General features: G+C 44.3%; 1 protein-coding gene across 14 annotated transcripts in view; it reads right to left on the bottom strand.

Moving 5' to 3' along the window:
- Positions 1 to 21,643, bottom strand: part of ACOT11 (acyl-CoA thioesterase 11) — a 791,760-nt gene that overhangs the window by 152,656 nt on the left and 617,461 nt on the right. For all 14 annotated transcript variants that reach the window (XM_086952551.1, XM_086952558.1, XM_086952565.1 and 11 more), the window contains one exon: positions 3,707 to 3,762. In XM_086952551.1, coding sequence (XP_086808677.1) covers positions 3,707 to 3,762 — 56 coding nt within the window. The remainder of the gene's footprint in view (positions 1 to 3,706; positions 3,763 to 21,643) is intronic.

Below are 21,643 nucleotides of genomic sequence, written 5' to 3' on the forward strand. Positions count from 1 at the left end.
CTCAGGAGCCTATTGAAGAAAGGTTCTAAATTGGACTGGTCTTCTGTTCTTCAAGATATCTTTGATGAAGTTAAACTCTTAGTTATCAATGCTCCTGCTTTACAACCTTTTGTGCCCAGAGCTAAACCCTTTATTTCTGTAGATGCTAGCCAAAAGGGTTTGGGAGCAGTCTTCGGGCAATGGGTGGATCATAAGGAAAATACTATTGCTTTCGCTTCTCGTGCTCTGACCACAGCTGAATGTAGCTATAGCACGATTGAGCGAGAGGCACTGGCAATTGTGTGGGCTATTCAAAAGTTTAAGACTTATATCTGGGGTATCCCTTGTGAAGTGTACACTGATCACAAACTGCTTGTATCTTTGTTATCTGGCAATGGTTTGGGTAGAGCATCTGCCCGCCTAGTGAGATTACTTTCCAAGTTACAGGAGTACAATTTGACAGTGAAATACATTCAAGGGGGTAAGAATATACATGCCGATTGTCTTTCCCGGCTGCCACTTCCTAGCATTGCTGAGGATGAAGATCACACGAATTCTGATTGTGTTGTAGGTTTAATTGATGCTATTTCTTCATATTCTAGCGCCATTTCCCAAAATGATTGGGTGATTGCCATGGAAAATGATGATATTTTAAAGAAAGTGGAGGTTTTCATCAGAACCAAATGGCCTAACAGTAAAAGTCTGAGTAGTGAGTTAAGACCTTTCGCACAAGTTAGTGACGAGATCTCATTTGAAAATGGAATTTGTGTCAGGAATGGCCTTTTTGTCCCTCCTTCTTCACTAAGATGCAAAATCATTGCTTTAGCTCACGAGGGTCACTTAGGCATTTCTGCTACGTGTAAGAAAATCAAAACTATTTATTGGTGGCCTAACATTGACAAACATGTACATTCTTTTATTGACAATTGTTCTACATGTATTGTTTCAGATAAACATTGGAAAGTTAACAAACAACCTTTGTCTCCGGTTCCTTTTCCGGATCAACCTTGGGACAAAATTGCTGTTGATTTTTCAGGCCCTTTCATACTTCTCCCGTCTGAAAGAAGGTATTGTATTGTTGCCATTGATTATCACTCGAAATGGATTTACTATTCTTTTGTTCAGAGTGCTAATTCGGATTCTGTTATCAAGTTTCTCCAAAATATTTTGAAGATTGAAGGTATTCCTAATTCTGTGGTTACTGATAATTGTCAACATTTTATTTCAAACCAGATGACTGATTTCTTCAAATCTAATGAGATTTGTCATCTCAGAGTTGCATTGTATAGCCCATCTTCGAATGGCCTTGTTGAGCGAGCAAATCGCTTCATTAAGGAAGGTATTCAATCTGCTATTTCGTCCAACGTTGTTGTTTCTGAATTTATATGTAACAAAGTATGGGCATACCTCAATACTCCACATTCTAGCATGAATGTTACTCCGTTCAAGGCTCTCCGTGGTAGAGAGGCTAAGTCTAAACTTTTACCACATTGGTTTTCTAAATTTTCCGTTGGTAAGGAGTTGAACAAAAAGAGAAGTCTGGTCACTGATTTGCAAGTAACTAAACATTTTGTGGCCAATAAACAAGCTGTTCAGAAAAGACTCCATGACGGAAACCATGTACCCTCAAGTTGTGTTTTCAATGTGATAGATTGGGTTATTATTAAGAAACCTTTTAGAATTTGTAAAGGTCAGTCCAAATTCTCATCTCCTGCTCGCATTGTCAAAGTCACTAATTCTTCTGTGCAACTTGATAATCGGGGTTGGTGGAGCAAAAACAATGTAGTGAAAATTTCTGATTCTCATGTTGATGTTTTTAACAGAGCACACTGTAATGATTCATCTGTTAATGATTCTGATTTTACATTTGGTCCTGGATTTGATTGTGTAAATAGCCGTTCCGATGTACCTACTCCTTGTGATGGAGATTCTCAATGTGGTGTCTCTAATGATTTTGTTGTTAAGGTTCCCACTGATGCTCGTGCTCACAAGCTTCCTATTAGGTTTAAGGATTATGTTTTATATTAGTTTTTTGTGTAAGGGGAGGGGGTATGTAGTATGCTGTAATTAACTCTTTCCCTTTAAGTTTTATCCTTTCTCGTCATTCATTCTATTTAGAGTGTTTATGCATTCTTACTCCCTTTACATTCTGTTCCTCCCTCGTCAGATGGCTGTTGGAGTTTTCTTTATTAACAACCTCTGCTGTGGGCTAACTTCATATGTATTTTACTTAAGTAATAAATATTACTTAACAAGCTAACCTCACGGATCAGTTTGGATTTATTCTTACTCCGACAACCTCCACGCTACATATATTTTCCAATTGAAATCTCTAAGTTAATACACTGTTCTAACGTACCAAGCCCCTTTTTAAAACTGTATTGAGCCTGTGACAGTATCCCATCATTCTCAAACCACTCTTCTAATCTTTCTAATAAGACCCTACTCATCACCTTTACTGAGTCTAATAAAGAAATTGGCAGAAAACTCGTGGTTTCCGATTTGTTCCCCTTTTTATAAATGGGGATGATAACGGATTCGCCCCAAGTAGTGGGGGCTCCCTCTGTCACTGCATCTATGGGTACACCATCCGGGCCCGGTGCTTTTTCTCCTTTGCTTCATCTAATTCCTTGCTCGACCTCATCAAGGGTGATATTTAGGGGGTAGTGCTCCATTTACCTGGGTTTGTAGAATCCTCAGTATTATCACATGGGTTAAAAATGCTGGAAAAATATGCCACCCACTCCTCACAGCTAACTTTGAATTAGATACACAATAAACCAATGCATACTGCCATTGCTGAATACAGAATGCTTCACGATTGTCAAGTATCAAATACTGTATAGTAGAAAACTTACTTCCAAACTCTGTGTTGCTTTAAATATGTTTCAAACAGTGCACACGTCCGTTACGTTTTAATTGCCACTTTGCTTCAGCAGGTACTTATCCTAGTGAATTTATTTTGTTTTTTCCAACATCAGTGATATTTCGGTGAAACATCAAAACATTCTTTCTGCCCCATAGGATCTGTTTACGGGTACCCGTAAGTTCTGCGACACCAAGACAAAGTCCAAGCCCACTTAATAAATAAAATAAGGTTTTCATACTGACTAACAAAACCAGCCTTAAAGCTAGGAGACCAGGGATCACGCTCACAAGCCATGCAAGGTCATTTTGAGAACATTGTATTGCTCCCCGTGGACAGCTAGTTTCCTTATGTGTAATTCTGGAGAAAGTGGAAATCTATTTGCTGTATCATAAAGGCATGACTGTGGTTACAGGGATCATTTAGCCAAGCCTCAGGGTTGAGATACAAGCCACTGTTCTACCATTGTTTTACCATCTTAGCTATTATTTGCGATTTATTAAATAATTACATTAGAATGACCATACAAATGATGTGTATGGTAAAGAGAATAATTGTAAATGACTTATTAAACAGTTTCTTTTTTTTTATAGATTTCGTTTTCCCTGAGTCCCAATTAATGTCCCTTAATATGCTTTCTTGAATTGTACCTGGTATTGAAGTCAGACTCAATAGACGTTCATTTTTATGTACGACCGTTTTTCACTTTTTCAAGAAAAAAAAAAAGTTCATACACCCTTCCCACTCGAATTCGTGGTAGGCTAACCATCTCAGGGGTCAATGATTTATTTTTTTTTATAAATAGAGGCAACCTTATAGATCCAAATATCCATCTCCCAATAGCCTGTTTAAAACACTTACCGGTCTAGTCTAATCTTTTTTCTTGCATTTGCTTCACGATATCTCCTTTCCCCGTCCTAGCAAAAAGAAATGCATGGTCACCTTAGTACAATGAGGCAGTGAACTATTTCGTATCCACGCAGTAAAACTTTAATTTCACTGTGTTGGTTGGAGATATTTTTTATGGATGAAGGAAAAATATATGATTTAAAAATTAATTAGGACTATTAAGTCTACATGTATCCGCATTTCTGAATCATAGTAAAGAACAAAATACAAATACCAGTGGTTTAACAGATTAAAAATGCAGGTGCACATCCACAAGCACATCTTTCTAAATTGAAAAGATGATGACATTTAGAATAGTGAAGGAATTAACAAATGTGAGATCACAGCTAGCTACACAATAGTTTAGCGGTGGAATAAACATCATCTCAGAGCCTCATTCTAACTGCCCTGCAAAACCAAATTCGGCAGTAAGTTTTCGCTTGTGTCCATTTTCCAAAACCTGGATCAATCACTAAAGCAAACTGTACATTTTGAATTTGCACACCTCAAGGCCTTAGAAATTGCAAAAAAGACAAATACTGCACCGCACAGTATTTACCAGGTGCCACTCATCACCCATGATTCTGCAGACATCTATTGGAATGGGCACCTCATAAAGGATTATCTTCAATAAGCAGTAGTAACCTAAAACTGTACCTAACAAAGCTCTGAAATCAACCAGTGGACTCTGTGGGTGGGTGCTGCAGCGGTATCTGGAATAGGGGGCATCAAAATGACTTGGAAAAGGAACCTCACAGGCTCCAACAATGCAATGCCACAATGACTATTCTTCCTAGTAACAGGATTGTTTTGTATTTACTAATTTAAAAAAAAACATTTTATTCAAATCCACTGATCTCAACGCCCACTTGCACCTTGCAGCCATGTGCCAGTCAAGGTAAGGGAAACTCAATGACCATTGTGAACTGACTTTTTTACAAGATTGCAGTGAAGATTGTAGAGAGAGAGACCCTTGTAGAAAGTTTTTGAGTAAACAGTCTGGTACGGTCGTGCACGGATTACTTACCGGTAATTCTTTATTACTCTGGTCCGAGACTTTCTTGTCCTAGTACCTCTGTAACTGCGGGTGAAACCTCCTCCCTAGACAGTTATACCTGGAGCTGCTGATCGAAAATAAGCTTCTTAACTCTAAAATTAGATCATGCCCTACTTACCTTTCAATGATTCATCAACAAACTTCATTCAGTTTTATAAATAAAACCATAAAAGTCATACAAACCTCAATAAAACATCTTCCAGGTTACAGAATGCCAAATATATTAGGTCAAAGTTAATCTAAGCACAAGATAAAAAGTACATGAATTACAATGCAGAACTTAATCTCAGCTTGATCGGAGTCTGACTGCGAACTGTAAAAAAGTTAAGCGTATACAAAACAGTTATTAGAGGAGTTGTAAAAAAAATAAAAGCTGGTCTCACCCTCCTAAAACCCACTTTTTTAAAAATGGGAAAAATAAAGAACTTTCTAGGAACAGCATAAAAACTACAAAACATTAAAAAGTGCATCATGTCCTGAGGAGACTCATCGTCGCAGCCACTGGGCATAAGGCACTGTCCTCCACGGAGGTGTGCAAAGAGATATAGGAAAAGGTCAAACCAAAAACAAGTCTATAGAAATGATCATGAATGCTTTTAAGCCCTAAAAGATCTGGTTTGGTGGTTGGCATTGTCCTCAACACAATGTACTTAGGCACACTAGGTTTACGCAGCTCTTTTTAACTCTCTTTCACAGTGGCTCCTTCTCAAAAAGCACTCTTTGGCCCAAACAAGGTCCCTCTTACATATGCGGTCAGGGTTAGTGAATAGTTCTACTCTGTCTAGCCTGGAGAGGACGACTTATGTACTGAAGCCATGGAATGCGCAAGACATGGTCAAGAGGAAGACAATCCCGTAGGACGTCTTTGCCAAGTGTGTTCTCTTGCTTCGCCCAGATCTTAATCCACAAAGTCAGGGGACGGAAAGCCAGTTCATCTGAGAGGAAAGAAATCCCCAACTCTTCGTGCACGCATAGGGCGGGGTGCTTTGTGGGACAGAAAAAGCTAGTCGCATGAACGAGTTTTCAGTGCTTTGCACAGTCCCTACATCAATGTGTCCCCATATTTCTCTCCCGTAACTGGCTTGATAAATCTAAAAAAGAGTTCCTTTTGGTTTCCCTCCCACTGTGCTGGCAAAGTTCAAAACAGCTGCAGAAGCTTTCACTAGGTCCCCTTTCTTCCGCAAGGGGCACCAACTCAAGGAGTCGTCAAACACTACTCCCAAGTAGGAGAAAACATTGGTCTTGGGTATTGATGAGAGTCTGAGTTTAAAGGTAGACTGCTTAGCCTTACGAGGTCCCACCTTCATGATGAACGACTTGGAGTGATTAACAGTTCCAGGTCCTCTAAAAATAGGGCAAAGGAATTCAGTAAAAAATTGTAGACCTCTAGCTGTCCTCGCCAAGAGGACTGCGTTGGCCGCGTATAAGAGGACCGGCAGGCTACGCTTGCTTACCTGGGGACAGCCAAAAGGACATTCTCTAGAGAGGTAATATACAAGTTAAAAAGAAAGGATGCTAGTATGCACCCCTGGTGCACCCCTCCCTCAATGTCAAACTGACAGGACACTTTCAGGTCCTTTGAATAATGAACAACCGCCGTTGAATCTCGGTGAAGATCCCTCAGAAATAAAATAATATTACAGTCAATGCCAATGGAGGACATTAACTGCCACAGCTTGGACATATTGACACAGTCGAACGTTGAGGACAGGTCCATGAAGGCTAGGTATATGGGGCTGGAACAAGCCACACTGTACTTGTTCAGAACCATGTATAGATTTAAAAACTGTTCCACAATGGAACGGCCTAGGCGAACGCCATATTGACTTGCAGCTAAAAAGTTGTTTTCATCAACCTATGATAATAGTCTATCAAGTACAATTCGACCCACCACCTTCACCATGGAGTCCAGGAGGGAAATGGGCTGATAGCAAAAGGTGCTGTCCAATCTCCCTTTTATTATACTCGATAAAGCCCAAGAATCTGGGCGGCCAACCTAGACTGTAGCATTAATAACTGGTGTTAGGATGGGCACCAAGGTTTCTATGTGGGCGATGTAAGGTCTGGCGGAATCCCGTCTGGCCCGGGGGCCTTGTTTTTAGACAGTCCCAGAATACCAGCTCTCACCTCTTGAGTGGTGAAAACAAGTTTCGCCTTGCCTGCCAACCTTTCCTGCACCTCAGTTAACGGGGTATCCGACTGAAAGATACCCTCAATGTGGTGTACCCAGTCGTTCTCTGTGATGTGGGCATCCAGTAAGTTAACACAATCTCCAATAAAAGTGGGTTGTTAGTAATGACCCAGAACTTTGAGCTATTACACAGTGTGCTTGCCTCCACTAAATCAGTTCAGGCCTCCTCCTTCCGGGCGGACTTACGAGTTGCTAGTGCAGCCTATACTCTTCATAAACCTTTGACCGCCACCAAATCTCAGGGCTTAACACACAAGGCCTGTCTCAGGTTCCTAGAAGCCTGGGAGCACGCCGAGTCAAACCATCTTGGAATTAGTTGCATACGGCCCCCACCCAGTGTCCGTAGTAACTTCCTTATGATGGTAGACATGTTACCGAATGCACCCATGATGTCCGAGGCACTTGCCTCACCATCAAGACAGGTTGCAAACACCTTGCAACACTGAGTTAAGAGTGACTCTGTGGTTCTGAAATTCTGGACCCTGCTGTAATGCCGGTACCGAGGTCCAACACTCGTGTCACAAAATATCATCGTACCATGACGAATTTGGTGTCAGCAGACCGGTAATGAGTAGGACATTATCCCTATGCATTTGCATCGTGATTGAGTGATGCTAACACCCTTAAATCATGGTTTCCGTTCTGAACCCTCGGACTCCATTTTGTGAACGGCATCCATCTTATGGCTTGCCCTCATATAGTCAATTGATTAAGGCCGAGTTTGATCTGGAGGAACACGTCCACCTTAGCTGACTTCCCCATGACCTGGCCGAGCTGACTCCACTGCCTCCAGCCAAACCTGTTTGGGCAGCTCCTCGCCCAGTGGCCGAATAAGATAGCATCAATGCACAACATGCCATAAACCATTCACTACATACAGACCATGTTTTCTACACACATACACCTGTCCATGTTCCTTGTTTATGGCCAGTTTTACGACGAGGAGGTGCCCGGTTTTATTGGGGTTTCATCGATATCTGATGGTAATTCTGGGCCGGGCTGGGCCATCTATCACACACTGGACATCTAAAATATGGGTTGGCCGACATGACAGTGCTTTTTGCTCTATTTTGGAAATATGTATATGACCGTATTGTAAACTAAAGAATTCTTGCCTGCAGCTGTTATTTTTGTATAAAAGGAGAAAGCTGGTTCTGTAAAAACGAACAGTCTCCTGAGAACTTACGACCCGTGCTGTTGTAATTCTAGGACGCTTGTTACTTGGTTGCAGCCAATAAAACTCGATCTCTGACTTCATCTAGAAGACTCTTGGTTTCTGTGGTCCGGAACAGGGAGAACGCAGAGGTCTTCGGGTGTTATCCCCTGGCACCACCGGGTTCCTAAAAACCCGGCACCTCGGTTGGCGCCCAACTCGGGGCGGTATCAAGCGGTATCGGTCCAAGCCAGATGTTCGTGAGGAGCTTCGTGTGAAAATTCCAGAGGACGGCCAGCCACTTCAGCGACCCCTGTATGTCGACGTGGTTCCGAAGGTCTTTGCTGCGAGGTTCCCCGCGTCCCGACGGCTACGAAGGACTGCTGCCCTGACTATCGCCCTGTTTTGGACCCAGTGATCCTTGGTAGAGCGAAACGATAGACGAGTCTTCTAGTGACGTCATCGATCTTCAATACTTCTGTTAAGTATAAGTGGAGTGTCTCCCAGTCCTTAGTTTGATTCTTAGTTTTGGTATCTTTGAGATACACCTTGTTTGGAACTTGCAAGCGCCAAAACCGAGGGATTCATGTATTCACGAAAATATCATAAATAGATAATCCCTTGAAGTTTGAAGCTAGACTAGTGAGCAAAGATGCCTGGTCTTAGCAGACTTGGAAACTTGTTTTGTCTTGGTTGTAGTAAGGACTCCCGATTAGAGGATTCGTGTCCGGTTCCTCCGATTGTAACTCCAACATATGAACGTTATATAAAGCACGGAGTAGGCCCTATAACATATAATGAGGTATGGATAAAGTACACCAGAAAAGATGGTGTTTTAAAATGGCCCCAATATGGTAGCTTTGATACAGAAATACTAGACAATTTAGAGGTCAAACTCTTCAAGAAGAAAGCCCAGCCGGCGATGTTTAACTCATCCTCCTAGACCTCTCCGCGGCCTTCGACACGGTCTGCCACCGCACCCTAGTACAGCGCCTCAGCAACATCGGAATCCAGGACAAGGCGCTGGAATGGATCATCTCCTTCCTCGACGGAAGAACACAGAGAGTCCGCCTACCACCGTACAAGTCAGAGGCCTCCGAAGTCATCTGCGGCGTCCCTCAAGGATCATCTCTGAGCCCCACTCTCTTCAACGTCTACATGAGCCCCCTCGCGGCCATCGTACGCAAACACAACCTCAGCATAATCTCCTACGCCGACGACACCCAGCTGATCCTCTCCCTGACCAACGACCCCGCCTCCGCCAGAGCCAACCTGCACGAAGGGATGAGAGAGGTAGCCGAGTGGATGACGACCAGCTGCCTAAAACTGAACTCGGACAAGACGGAGGTCCTCATCCTGGGCTCTTCCCCCTCCGCCTGGGACGACTCCTGGTGGCCCCCCGCCCTGGGCACCGCACCCAAACCGACAGACCATGCACGCAACCTGGGCTTCATCCTGGACTCCTCCCTCTCCATGACCAGACAAGTCAACAACGTCTCCTCGGCGTGCTTCAACATCCTACGCATGCTACGGAAGATTTTCCGGTGGATCCCCACCGAGACCAGGAAGACCGTCACCCAGGCCCTCGTCACCAGCCGACTGGACTACGGCAACGCCCTCTACGCCGGTACCACCGCCAAGCTCCAGAAGAGACTCCAGCGGATCCAGAACGCCTCAGCCAGACTCATCCTCGACATCCCACGAACCAGCCACATCACCGGACATCTGAGAGACCTTCACTGGCTCCCCGTCAACAAAAGAATCACCTTCCGCCTCCTCACCCACGCACACAAAGCCCTACACGACCAAGGCCCGAGCTACCTCAACAGCTGGATCAACTTCTACGCACCCAAACGCCACCTCCGATCAGCCAACCACGCCCTCGCCGCCGTCCCCCGCATCCGAAGAGCGACTACAGGAGGAAGGTCCTTCTCCTACCTGACCGCCAAGACCTGGAACTCTCTCCCGACCGACCTGCGCCTGACCCAAGACCACCTCTCCTTCAGGAAGAAGCTGAAGACCTGGCTGTTCGAGCAGTAGCCCCCTTCCCCCCCCCCCCCAGCGCCTTGAGACCCTACGGGTATGTAGCGCGCTCTACAAGTGTCACTGATTGATTGATTGATTGATTGATTTTCGCTTATGGCGCAAATAAGCCAAACAGGAAGAAATGAAATTAGCTAAGAAAAATAAGAGAGGTATGTCAATGGTACAAGCTGCCATTGCATACAGGGATAATGAGGTGGAGCAGGAAAGTGAACAGATGCTCAGAAGCAAGAAGTTAGCAGTAGATAAATGCTACCCAATGTTGCCCCATGAAGGACAAGGTTCAAAGGGAACATCCGAGAAAGATCCATTAATGTCCCATTTATTGAATTCACCACCCCCATACACATCGAGTATTACTGGACCCCAGAAGCGTTTTGGTATACCGCGCCCCGGTGCGCGAAATGCAGCTCTTGCACAAACACCAGCTCCTCTTCAGCTGGTTCCTACTTCTCCGGCGCAGCCCTCTCAAGGGCCGCCGCCTTTGCTATATACTCCATCTACTTCTCCTACAACTTTGCCTACTGCTCCAACTGTTTACCCTGGTACTACTTCTGCCACTGCCTCGACTTCTTCTGCTATTGCTTCGACTTCCTCTTTACATCAGCCTGTCTTTTCTGGCGCATCTGCCTCTCCGCAAGCTTCTCCTTCTGTTCGACAGAGAGTGGCAAGTACTGTCACTGGTCTGTTCTCACCTTTCTTTGGGTCGCCTAAAACGACCCCTAAAACAGGACGTAGACAGTTGCGTAGTCAACTGCCTGATTACGAGGAAAGAGAAGTGCTGAATGAGTTAGCACGCAAATGGGCTACTGATACTGTTAGGTACGATGTTCAGTCTGTTATGGAAGTCTTCCGACAATGGGATGCACCCACTCAGAGATATGTATTCGAAGAGATGTGTGTATATCTTTGCGAAGACTTGGAGACAAATGATCCCAAACGCAAAATGCAGGAATTATTCCGTATGCGATTCAAATTCTATGAAGGCATGATTGTAGGTGCCGATGTTGAAAAAGCGATAGACTTGTTGTTATCTTATAGGAGTAAAGGAAACGTGTCTAGATCACTATATGAGGATGAAATGTCATGTAGGAAAAAGGCGCGACAGTACCCTATGAGAGAAGTTCCTCCAGTTTGGAGGGAAGGTGATGTGAATGCCAATCCACCCATTCTGCCGCATTTCCAGCGTGTATGGGTACATGTCCCCTGGAAAAGATCTGAAGTTTTAGCACTCAAGCAGACATTACCTGATCCCCGTAAAAATCCTGCAGGGTATTATAAGGAGTTATCACAGACTGCCAGCTCATGTATAATGAATTTAGCGGATGTAGACATGTTGTTTGGGAACGTTGTTCCACAGCCCTTCTGGAGTAAGATTCGTCATGCAGATCATGACCAAGAATTAGGCGACACATGGGCTAATATTACTGCTGCTGATGCTAGACAAATTGGTGGCTCCAAACCTGAGCCTTTAGTAGCTGAACTCCCTGGGAGAATTATCACGTATATGAAAACTTTAATGCCTGAATTACGTGTGAATTGGGACAAGTTGTCTGCGTGCAAGCAGAAGAAAGATGAGAATGTGTCTGACTTTTTCACGAGATTTGAAGAGACTTTCGTCGATCATAGTGGTCAGGATATGGCTACCGAAGGTGGCCAAAGATTGTTTGTAGACAAATTCGTACATAATTTGCTTCCTGAACTATGTAATAAATTGAAAGATTCAGAGAGTGCTTGGGCTGTTTCCACGTCAGCGCAGATTTTAGCCACAGCCCAGTACTACGAAAATAGGCGCAAAGACGAGTTAGATAAGGCAGACAAAAAGACTAAAGATTTAAAAACTAAAGTTCTTCTCCAGCAAGCCTATCCGCCTCGCACTCCTAGTCAGCCCAATTATCAGCAACCACAGCAGTATTCGAGAAACTCGCAAGGAAACGAGTTCTCACCAGCGTTTACCGTATGGTCCGAATCAGTGTGCATACTGCAAGGAAGAGGGTCATTTCAAGAATAATTGTCCAGCTCTGGCGCGACGTCTAAATGGTGTTTCCGGTGCAAGAGGTAGAGGTGTCCAACAGGCTCCTAGGGGTAGGGGCCGTGGAAATTTCCCCCAGAATACCACTTCTTTTCCGCCTCAGAATTCTATGAATAGCTTTGATCAACAGAATATTGCGTCTTCTAGGTCAGCTCAGTACTATGCTGATGACTACTACGCAGAGAACGAGAATGAGGGTAATAATTGCTAGGACAGCCATGGACAAAGAGAGGGAGTTGTTTCAGTTCCAGTAGATCAGAATGGACCTTATGTTGAGGTGATTACATCAGGAGTGTCAGAACCTTTTCTGCTGGATACTGGTGCTACAAAAAGTTCATTATGCACTCAAAACTTCCTGGCGCACCTTTGTCTGGCGAAATGAATGTTTCAGTAGGTTTCTCTGGCGCCCCGGTTAGGAACCCCATCTCTAGTCCTATGCCCCTTTCTGTTGGCCCATGCGAATTAGAAGCACCCCTCATTCTTACAACAGGTTGTGGCGAAAATTTGTTAGGTTTGGATTTATTAAAAAGATTATATGCAACTTTGTACTGTTCTCCTTCGGGAGTACAACTTACCCTAGCTAAGAAAGTTATTTCTGCAATGTATTTGGCAAAGGAGAATATTCCAACTGAATTGTCATCTCTTCCAGATATACTTTGGGCTAGTGGATCAAATGATGTGGGTCTCTTGGAGATAGCGCCATATGTCATAATATTGAAAGCCAATGTCAGGTTGCCACGTATTCCCCAATACAAGATCTCTAGCGAATGTGAAAAGGCGTTGTTAGCGATCATTTACGATCTGATTGAGAAAGATGTCATTGAAGAAACAACAGGCAACGTTTGTAACAGTCCTGTTTTGCCGTCTTAAAGCGTACTGATCCTTCACAGCCCCCTGTGTACAGATTTGTGATTGATCTCAGAGAAGTGAATAAAATTGTTGTACCACAGTTTCCAGTTGTCCCTGACATTACTGCCCTATTGACCATGGTTCCAGCTTCAGCCACTTGGTTCTCGGTGATTGACCTGAAGAACGCTTTCTTCAGCATCCCGATTGCTGAGGAGAGCAGAGATATTTTTGGCTTTAATTTAGGAGGACGAAGCTTCCGCTTCAAACGCGCTCCTCAGGGCTACTGTGAAAGTCCATCTATATTCAGTCAAGCTCTGAAATCACAACTTGACACGATTGTTCTACCTGATGGCGCGACTCTGATTCAGTATGTAGACGATCTGCTGATCGCTGCAGATACTGAAGAGATTTGCAAGCAGGCCACATTGTTGTTGTTGCGTCATTTATGTGACATGAAGCACAAAGTCTCTCTATTTCGAAACTGCAATTTTGTCGACAAGAAGTGACCTACTTAGGTCACATCTTATCGAAGGAGGGAAGGAGACTGACCCCAGAAAGAATACAGGCAATCGCAAGATTGAGTGCCCCAAGGACACAAAGAGAAGTGCGTGCTTTCTTGGGCATTACATCGTACTGTAGACAATGGATACCGAATTTTTCACTATTGGCTAAACCTTTGCTGGCACTAATCCGTAAAGACACACCCGATCCTATGCCTTGGTCTGAAGATTGTCAGACACGTTTCCACGAGTTGCGTGATGCTTTGTGTTCGGCTCCTGTGTTGGGCAACCCCGACTACAGTAAGCCTTTTACATTATATGTCCATGAGAAGGAAGGTTGCGCATTATCAGTCCTGACACAATACTTTGGGGACAAACAGCGACTCTAGATCCTGTAGCCAAGGCATTACCAAGTTGCTTGAGGGCCACTGCTGCAGCAGCTGTCTGTATTCGACAGTCTGCTGGGTTAGTCATGAATAATACTCTGATCGTTATGGTCCCACATGCAGCAGACATTTTACTAAACAGAACGAAGACACAGCACTTAACTAGTGCTCGACTGTCCAGTTATGAGCTGACACTATTAGCAAGTCACATACACATAAAGAGGTGTGATACACTCAACCCCGCTACGTTATTGCCTATTCCGGCAGAGACCGATGAGGTTGGAAGACATGATTGCTGCTTTAGGACAAAAGAAGAGACAAAAGGGAGAGTAGACTTGCAGGACACTCCCCTTCCTGAATGTAATGATAATTTATGGGTTGATGGTTCATGCTTCAAGTTGCCAAATGGTGATACGACTGCAGCATATGCTGTAACAACATTGCACACGATTGTAGAGGCCGCGCGCATTCCCCACAATTCCGCACAAGCAGCCGAGTTGGTTGCACTTACAAGAGCGTGTGTGTTGGCAAAAGGAAAGCGAGTGAATGTGTATACTGATAGCCAATACGCCTTTGGCGTGGCCCACAGTTTTGGAAGATTGTGGCGTGAACGTGGGTTCCTGACGTCACATGGTGCAAGAATCCAACATGGTCAGCTAGTTAGCGAGCTTCTTGAGTCACTGACCTTGCCACTGCAAGTCGCAATTGTAAAATGCAGTGCACACAGAAAGATTCAAGATGATGTTGGTCGGGGGAATGCATTTGCAAACGAAGTTGCGAAAGAGACTGCAAGGAACACCATGAGTCGAATGTATGTTGTAGGTCCTGCGAGATGGATTGCCGATGTGGGTATGTGTGAGGACACTATTGAAAGTGTGAAGTCTATACAAACTGATGCCACTGAAAAAGAGGTGAATGAGTGGAGAGAAAGCAAGGGTAGATTGGATGCAAATGGTTGTTGGGCCGAATTGTCAGAGCATCAACGATGGCTGTTACCCGATGCATATGTGCTTGCAGTGGTGACAATGGCCCATGGAATGGCTCACGTTAGTGAGAAAGGAATCTGTAAGTTGTTGGCCCCAGTATGGCAGAATAGTGGTATCCCGAAATGCGCAGAGAATTTGGTCAGGAACTGTATGGTGTGTTTGAAGTACAATCCCGGTAGGGGAACCCCAACTCCAGCTGGTCATTTTGCACCTCCAACATATCCGTTTGAGGTTTTGCAGCTCGATTTCATCCACATGGAAAGATGCAACAATCTGAAATACGTGCTCGTTGTTGTTTGCCCCTTCTCCAGATGGGTGGAAGCGTAACCCCTTAAGGACAACACTGCCTTGTCAACTGCCAAAGCCCTGGTCAAATAATTATTCCCTAGATTTGGCATGCCTAGAATTGTCTGGAGTGATAATGTAAGTGAATTCGTGGGACGAGTGATGAAGAGAGTGTGTGAGTGTCTAGGCATACACCAGAAGTTTCACGCTGCAAATCACCCCCAATCAGCTGGTTTAGTAGAATGCTACAACGGCACCCTAAAACTCAAACTAGCCAAGATCCAAGCCAGCACAGGTCTTAAATGGCCTGACGCCCTGCCTTTAGCACTCCTGTCTACCAGAATGACTGTCCACTCTAGACTGGGACTTAGCCCCCACGAAATCGTGTTCGGGCGCCCAGCAAGCATATGGGGAGTGCCAAGGCCCAAGAAACTAAGCGAAGTAGAGCACACTGTACTGCTTGACTATTTGCACGAATTGACAACTAAATTGCATGTTTTACACCAACTGGTCCACAGCTCCTCTCCACCGGCGTCTGACGATCCAGGCCACGCCATTGAACCTGGCTCCTGGGTCCTAGTCCGGAACTTCAGGTGAACCAAGAACGAGGAGCCTCGCTGGACCGGACCTTTCCAAGTCCTGCTAACTACCCGCTCTGCAGTGCGTGTCCACGGAAAAAAACATTGGGTGCACGGCGCCCACTGTAAACGGGTCCCGCTGCCCCTTCCATATGACCTGTGGGTCCAGGAGGGAATTGCTGACTCTGAGACCGAGTCCGTACCACGTTTTGCACTCTTAAGCGATGCACGATTGAAAGGAACTGGTACCGAAAAGGAGAGCGATCGTATTCTGCAAGGATTTGTGCCACCGTTAATGCAGTTGGACACTACAGAACCTGAAACATTGTTTGAAGACCACACCGTACCTGGGAAACAACGATATAATCTGAGGTCAAGAAAAAGGAACTGATAAAAGCAAATTAATGCGATTTTCCTTTCCCCCAAGAACTATTTTTGATTTTACAGCTCTCTCGCCCAGGGAACTTGCTCATTTTTTATTTTCGAACCGCCATCCGGTTCTGCTGCTAGGGTCGCGGTTGATAGTCTGGGGAGTGCAGCTGGAGACGTTTAGGTCAACAGTTCTGGTTGGTCTAAGGGAATTACCCCGGACTGAACAGAAAGCACTCCTTGGCAGAGTCAATCTCCCACCGCGGGCAGCAACTAGAGGATGGAGTTTCCAAGGGTAGAGAGACCTGCTAGATCCACGAACTTTAAAAAGAAAATACGCACTGTGATGGCCAGAAAAAGATTCTTGATAATGTTTTTTAATGTTGTGTAGCGTAATGATGTTCTTGATTGGCTATACTTTATTCACATTTCAAGTTACCTTTGTAAATAACACTCAGCCCACACCTCCTCCTACTGTTGCTCCACACTCCTTTCACCCTCTACCTGAACACGAGCCTGCCAGAAGACTAGAATTTGTAAATACCTCATTCATCCAGCTCCTACACCAGCATCAGTCTATAATGAACACCTCGAACTGTTGGATCTGTGGACTTATGCTACACACGACAGATAAGGGCATCCCTTACTTCGCCCTGCCATTCAGTTACTATGGTTCTCTGTGGGCTTTCCAGACAATGTTCCTGTTTGCCATAGAACCATATTCCCCGCGTCCCACAGGGAGCAATTCCAGCAACAAGGCACTAGTGTCAGGAATAAGGAATATGAGCAGGGATATCGACACGTATCGAACGATTCCCAAAGATGAGTTTACCCCGTACAGTAGATGGAACATCACTAAGTATGGGATTTCCTTGAGTGAGAGCCAGAAAACAAAGAAATCCTCCCCGGTTTGGATAGTACCCCACCGAGGTCACCTATGTCTGCAAGGTATTGGCAGGGATCCCAAAGCACAGTTGGGGAAGAGTGTATGCACGGAAACGTATGGGGCAAGAAAACAAGTTACTTACCTGTAACTTTGGTTCCCCAGTATTGGTAACTTTCATAGATTCCCATGCGCCCACCCGCCTCCCCTGGGAAAGCTCAGCCTTATTGTCTTATGATGTTGCTGTTCAGAACGGCTACAAAAATCTGAGGCTCTGAGTTTCTCTCAGGAAGGTTCTATGGGGTGAGGCTGCTCTGATTGGCTACTGCAAGAATTTGGTCTCTTTTACAAAAAGAGGTGGATAACCTACAAAATGAGATGAGGCCTAGGCCTATTTTTTCACTTTGTGCTTATTACTAAGGTATTTTCTATTTACCGAGGCTCCCATTCCGACGACGGGGAATGATACAAAGCATGGGAATCTATGAAAGTTCCAATACTGGGGCAAAGTGGTTGAGGTCATGGGTTTGTGGGAGGGAGGCTTGTTGAGAAAGGGGTGTGGTCCCTTTCCAAGGAGGCTATCAATGCAGACAGGTTATTTTCCAGTGCAGAACTTTGAAGTAGGATGGCGTCCAATTAAGTGTTAAATTGTGACAGCAGGGCTGCTTTGAGCATACCTAACAAGATAACATCCAGATTAGGCACTACTGGTTGTTCTGCTGAAGAGGACTGTGGACCAGTATTCTTTCTGAGTTTGCAGGTTCCCCCCACTGAGGGGCGCTTCCTCTTGGTGCCTCCTGTGCCCAATCCGTAGGGAGAAGTCGTACCAGGACCTGACCTAAAGGCTGGCGACTGGACACCGAGCTGTATGGCGACAACTGGTGAAATGGGAACAGTACAACCAGCCTGATCTTGAGACATGTCCGCCAAGCCTACTTGAAGGGACTGTAGCAGAGTTTAGATACCAGCTTATGGGGCAGCAGAGGAAACCAATAGGGGAGGGTGGGAAGGTGAGCGAGATAATCGTCTAACAGTCAATTCAATCTCCTTGTCCAGTACCCCAGCAGCAGCGCGCTGGAAGAAAGCATACATGGTGCTTGCTGTGTGCAAGTGCTCTTTACTTGTAGGTCCAGCCTTCCCCCTATGTTTACCCATTGTTAAGATGCTTAGTCACTTAAGAACAAGGTTGCTCGAATCGGCCCAGCAGCCGCCCTAGACAGATAAGAGTTTCTTAATGAGAACAGCGAAGTTGCTAAAGTCTGCACAGTTCCCACGGGGACAAACAAAACTTCCAGGGTGGTACTCCAGCCACCTTATCCCGTAGGTTGATAGTACTCAGATTTTACAGCCAACAAACTATTCACTGGGGTATATGAAGATAAAAATTAGGAGATTTGTCTCCCTACCTGGTCCTCTGCTGTTGTTGCTAGAAATGGAGCTGGAGCAGGTACAAGGGCAGGAAGGTGATCGACGTAGCGATCATCTCCAATCTTTCCTTTTAATCTACAGTACTGAACATCTGTCTGTAAGCTAACCATACCATACGAGCTTGGTTTCTTCAGAGATTTTCAAATGTTTTTTTAAAAACGAAAACAGATATTTTTATTACACCTAACTATAACATTACTTTAGCCTTTGATTTTTTCCAGTGAATTTCTAGGTTTTGTTTTTCAGTAATATATAATAAATGTTGTGTTCTGACATTATTTTAGTCAAAGATTGCTGTTTTTTTATTATAACAAAACAGGATATGGTTCACAATTTGGCAAATCTTTGTAAAATGTGCGAGAGTATTAAACAGACAGTCATTAGAAATGTTTTATTTGCTCAGTTATTGTACCTCTGATATCCAGATATGTAACCAGCAATCGTTTTTTGAGGTGTCAATACTCTACCAATGATGGGTGTGTGGAGGGACTGACCTCTCTGCTGAGACCTCTCTGTAATAATGGGTGTGTGCAGCAAGGTGTGGAGAGGGACTGCCCTATCCTTTCAAACCTCTCTCCCAGATGGCGGATGTGCACGGTAAGGTTTGGGTAGCTAATGCCATCTCCTTTTAGGTCTCCTCTCTCTCTCTGATGAATAGTGTGCATAGTAGGGTGTGTGGAGTGACTGGCCTTTCTTTTCAGACCTTGGTCTCAGATGTCAGGTGTCCGTAGTAGGGTGTAAGGAAGGAGTGCCCTCTCCTTTTAGTCCTCTCTCTCAGATGACCTGTGTGTGTAATTGGGTATGTGGAGGGCCTGCCTCTTGGCTGATACCTTTCTTTGTAATGATAGTTGTGCATTGCACGGTGTGGGGAAGAACTGACCTCTCCTTTTAGACCTCTCTCTCAGATGGCGGGTGTGCATAGTAGGGCGCAGGGAGGAACTGCATGCTCCTTTCAGTCCTCCCGCTCAGAGTATGGGTGTGTGGAGGAACTGGCCTCTTTCCTGAGACCTCTCTGCAATGATAGGTGTGCATAGTATGGTGTGGTGAGGGACTGGCCTCTCTGGTGAGACCTCTCTCTGTAATGATAGATGGATGTGCATAGTAGGTGCGAGAAGGGACTGGACTCTCCTTTCAGAGCTCTCTATCAGACTCTCAGATGACAGGTGTATGTAGCAGGGTATGGAGAGGGACTGTTCTATCTTTTCAAACCCTTTTCTCACATGACGGATGTGCGTAGTAGAGTGTGAGGAGGGACTGCCCTCTCCTTTTAGAACTCTTGCTCTCAGATGACAGGTTTGAATAGTAGGGTGTGTAGAGGAACTTGCCTCTCCTCTCAGACCACTCTGCTAAGATCTCTCTCTGTAATGAGCATAGTAGGGTGTGGGGAAAGATTGGGCTCTTTTTTCAGACCTCTATCTCAGATGATGTATGTGCATAGTAAAGTGTGTGGATGATCGTTAACCCTACTCTTTTTCAAACCAATGAGCATAAATAGTGGATTCTAATAAACACCATCTCCAGTAAGACTCCTTCATACAGTCACAAGTGTAAATATCAGAGTGTTTCCAAACATCAGCTAGTCCTTCCTAATTTTCACGATCTGGCAAGTCACGCGAGATCGCAACAATTAAAAAAATAAAAAAAAATAAAAGATGTAACCTTTTATTAATCACTTGCACACTTCTGCTCAAAAACAAGGACCACAATATTCATTCCTAATAATAGAGTGTATTACGAACTCGTCTACTCCTTTTTACTATTCATGATCCCGCGAGAGTCCTGCAAGATCGTAAACATTAGTAGTTACCCCTTAGACACCTCCTCTATAAATTTAGGGGGATAGCATGCCTTTCAGCTGACACTTATATAGCTTTTTTACTTCATTTCCTCAACACCTCGATTTTTTCACAGTGAACAGTAATGGCTGCCATTGCATTTCTAATATTGCAACATCCAGCCGATCAGGGCGCTCGCTCCCACAAGAGCGTGAAAGTTCACAGGAAAAACAGGTATCTCGACCAATCACTAGCCTCCATTTTTAAATTGAAGCTCTCGCAGGAAGCTTGTGGGACTCTCGCAAACCCAACTATCGAAATACACAATTATTTCTAATCCTCAATTTCTCAAAAAACTACTGAATGGATTTATACCAAATCACAAAAAGCACACTACACGGACCAAGATCTAGCTTCCTACTAAATTTAGTGTAATTCCGTTAAGCAGATGTTTTTGTAGCCATGCCTAAATAAGTCTATGGAAAATGCACAGAGAGTTTACATTTTGCGATGCCCTTTTCTCTGCCCATGCTTGATTTATCACCCTGAAACTTTCCAGGAAGGAGCAGAGGAGGTTGAACTTTTTTGGGGATAATTTTGTGGAGATTCATCAAATGGGGCCAAAGTTATAAGCAAACCAAAAAACGCTCATTCTAAGAAAAAGCACACCTAATATATATATATTTATTCCCTGAAAAAAAACAAAAGGTTAAAGTAATGTTATAGTTAGATGAAATTTTCAGTTACAATGTTTTAAACAATCACTTAAATTAACCAGTAAAAGTAACTATAATCTGTGTCCTAAATTAACTATAACTCTCACCCCCACCATACATGGTTTTGTGATCAAAAACTTAACTCCAACATTTGCAGTGATATGATCAATGAGGTCATAGAAGATGTCATGAGTGATGTAATATGTGGGGTTGTGCATGGCGAGGACGAGATAACTATAAGTGCGAAACTACAGGTAAATGTAAGTCATACCTAAACATAATCAGTAACTAGGTTCTGTTATGAGAAGGACCTATAGAATAAGACAGTATCTGACATAGTCACCTCTTTCTTGGATATATAATTGGGAGAGCAACAGGGCTATTGAGGGAAATTAAAAAAAATATTATAATAAAGCTGGTTGGGAGGAGGAGTGCAAAAATCATCAGATGAGGGAAATCGAGAGACAGGGGTTGGGGGAGAACATGGGGGAGAGTGCAGCAAGGAGCATGACCGGTGCTGGGAGTTTGGCGGGGATAAGAACACAATTGAGTAGTACAAAGGGAAGACAGCAACATGAAGTTCGGTAGGGGCAAAATCAGATGAAGGAGAGAGCTAGAAAACACATGCACTCTCAAAGAGTGCTTAACCCAAAAAAAGTAGTTCCCTAAAACTTAGCAG

The sequence above is a fragment of the Lissotriton vulgaris genome, chromosome 1_1 (assembly GCF_964263255.1).
Source record: "Lissotriton vulgaris chromosome 1_1, aLisVul1.2, whole genome shotgun sequence".
Classification (NCBI taxonomy): Eukaryota; Metazoa; Chordata; class Amphibia; order Caudata; family Salamandridae; genus Lissotriton; species Lissotriton vulgaris.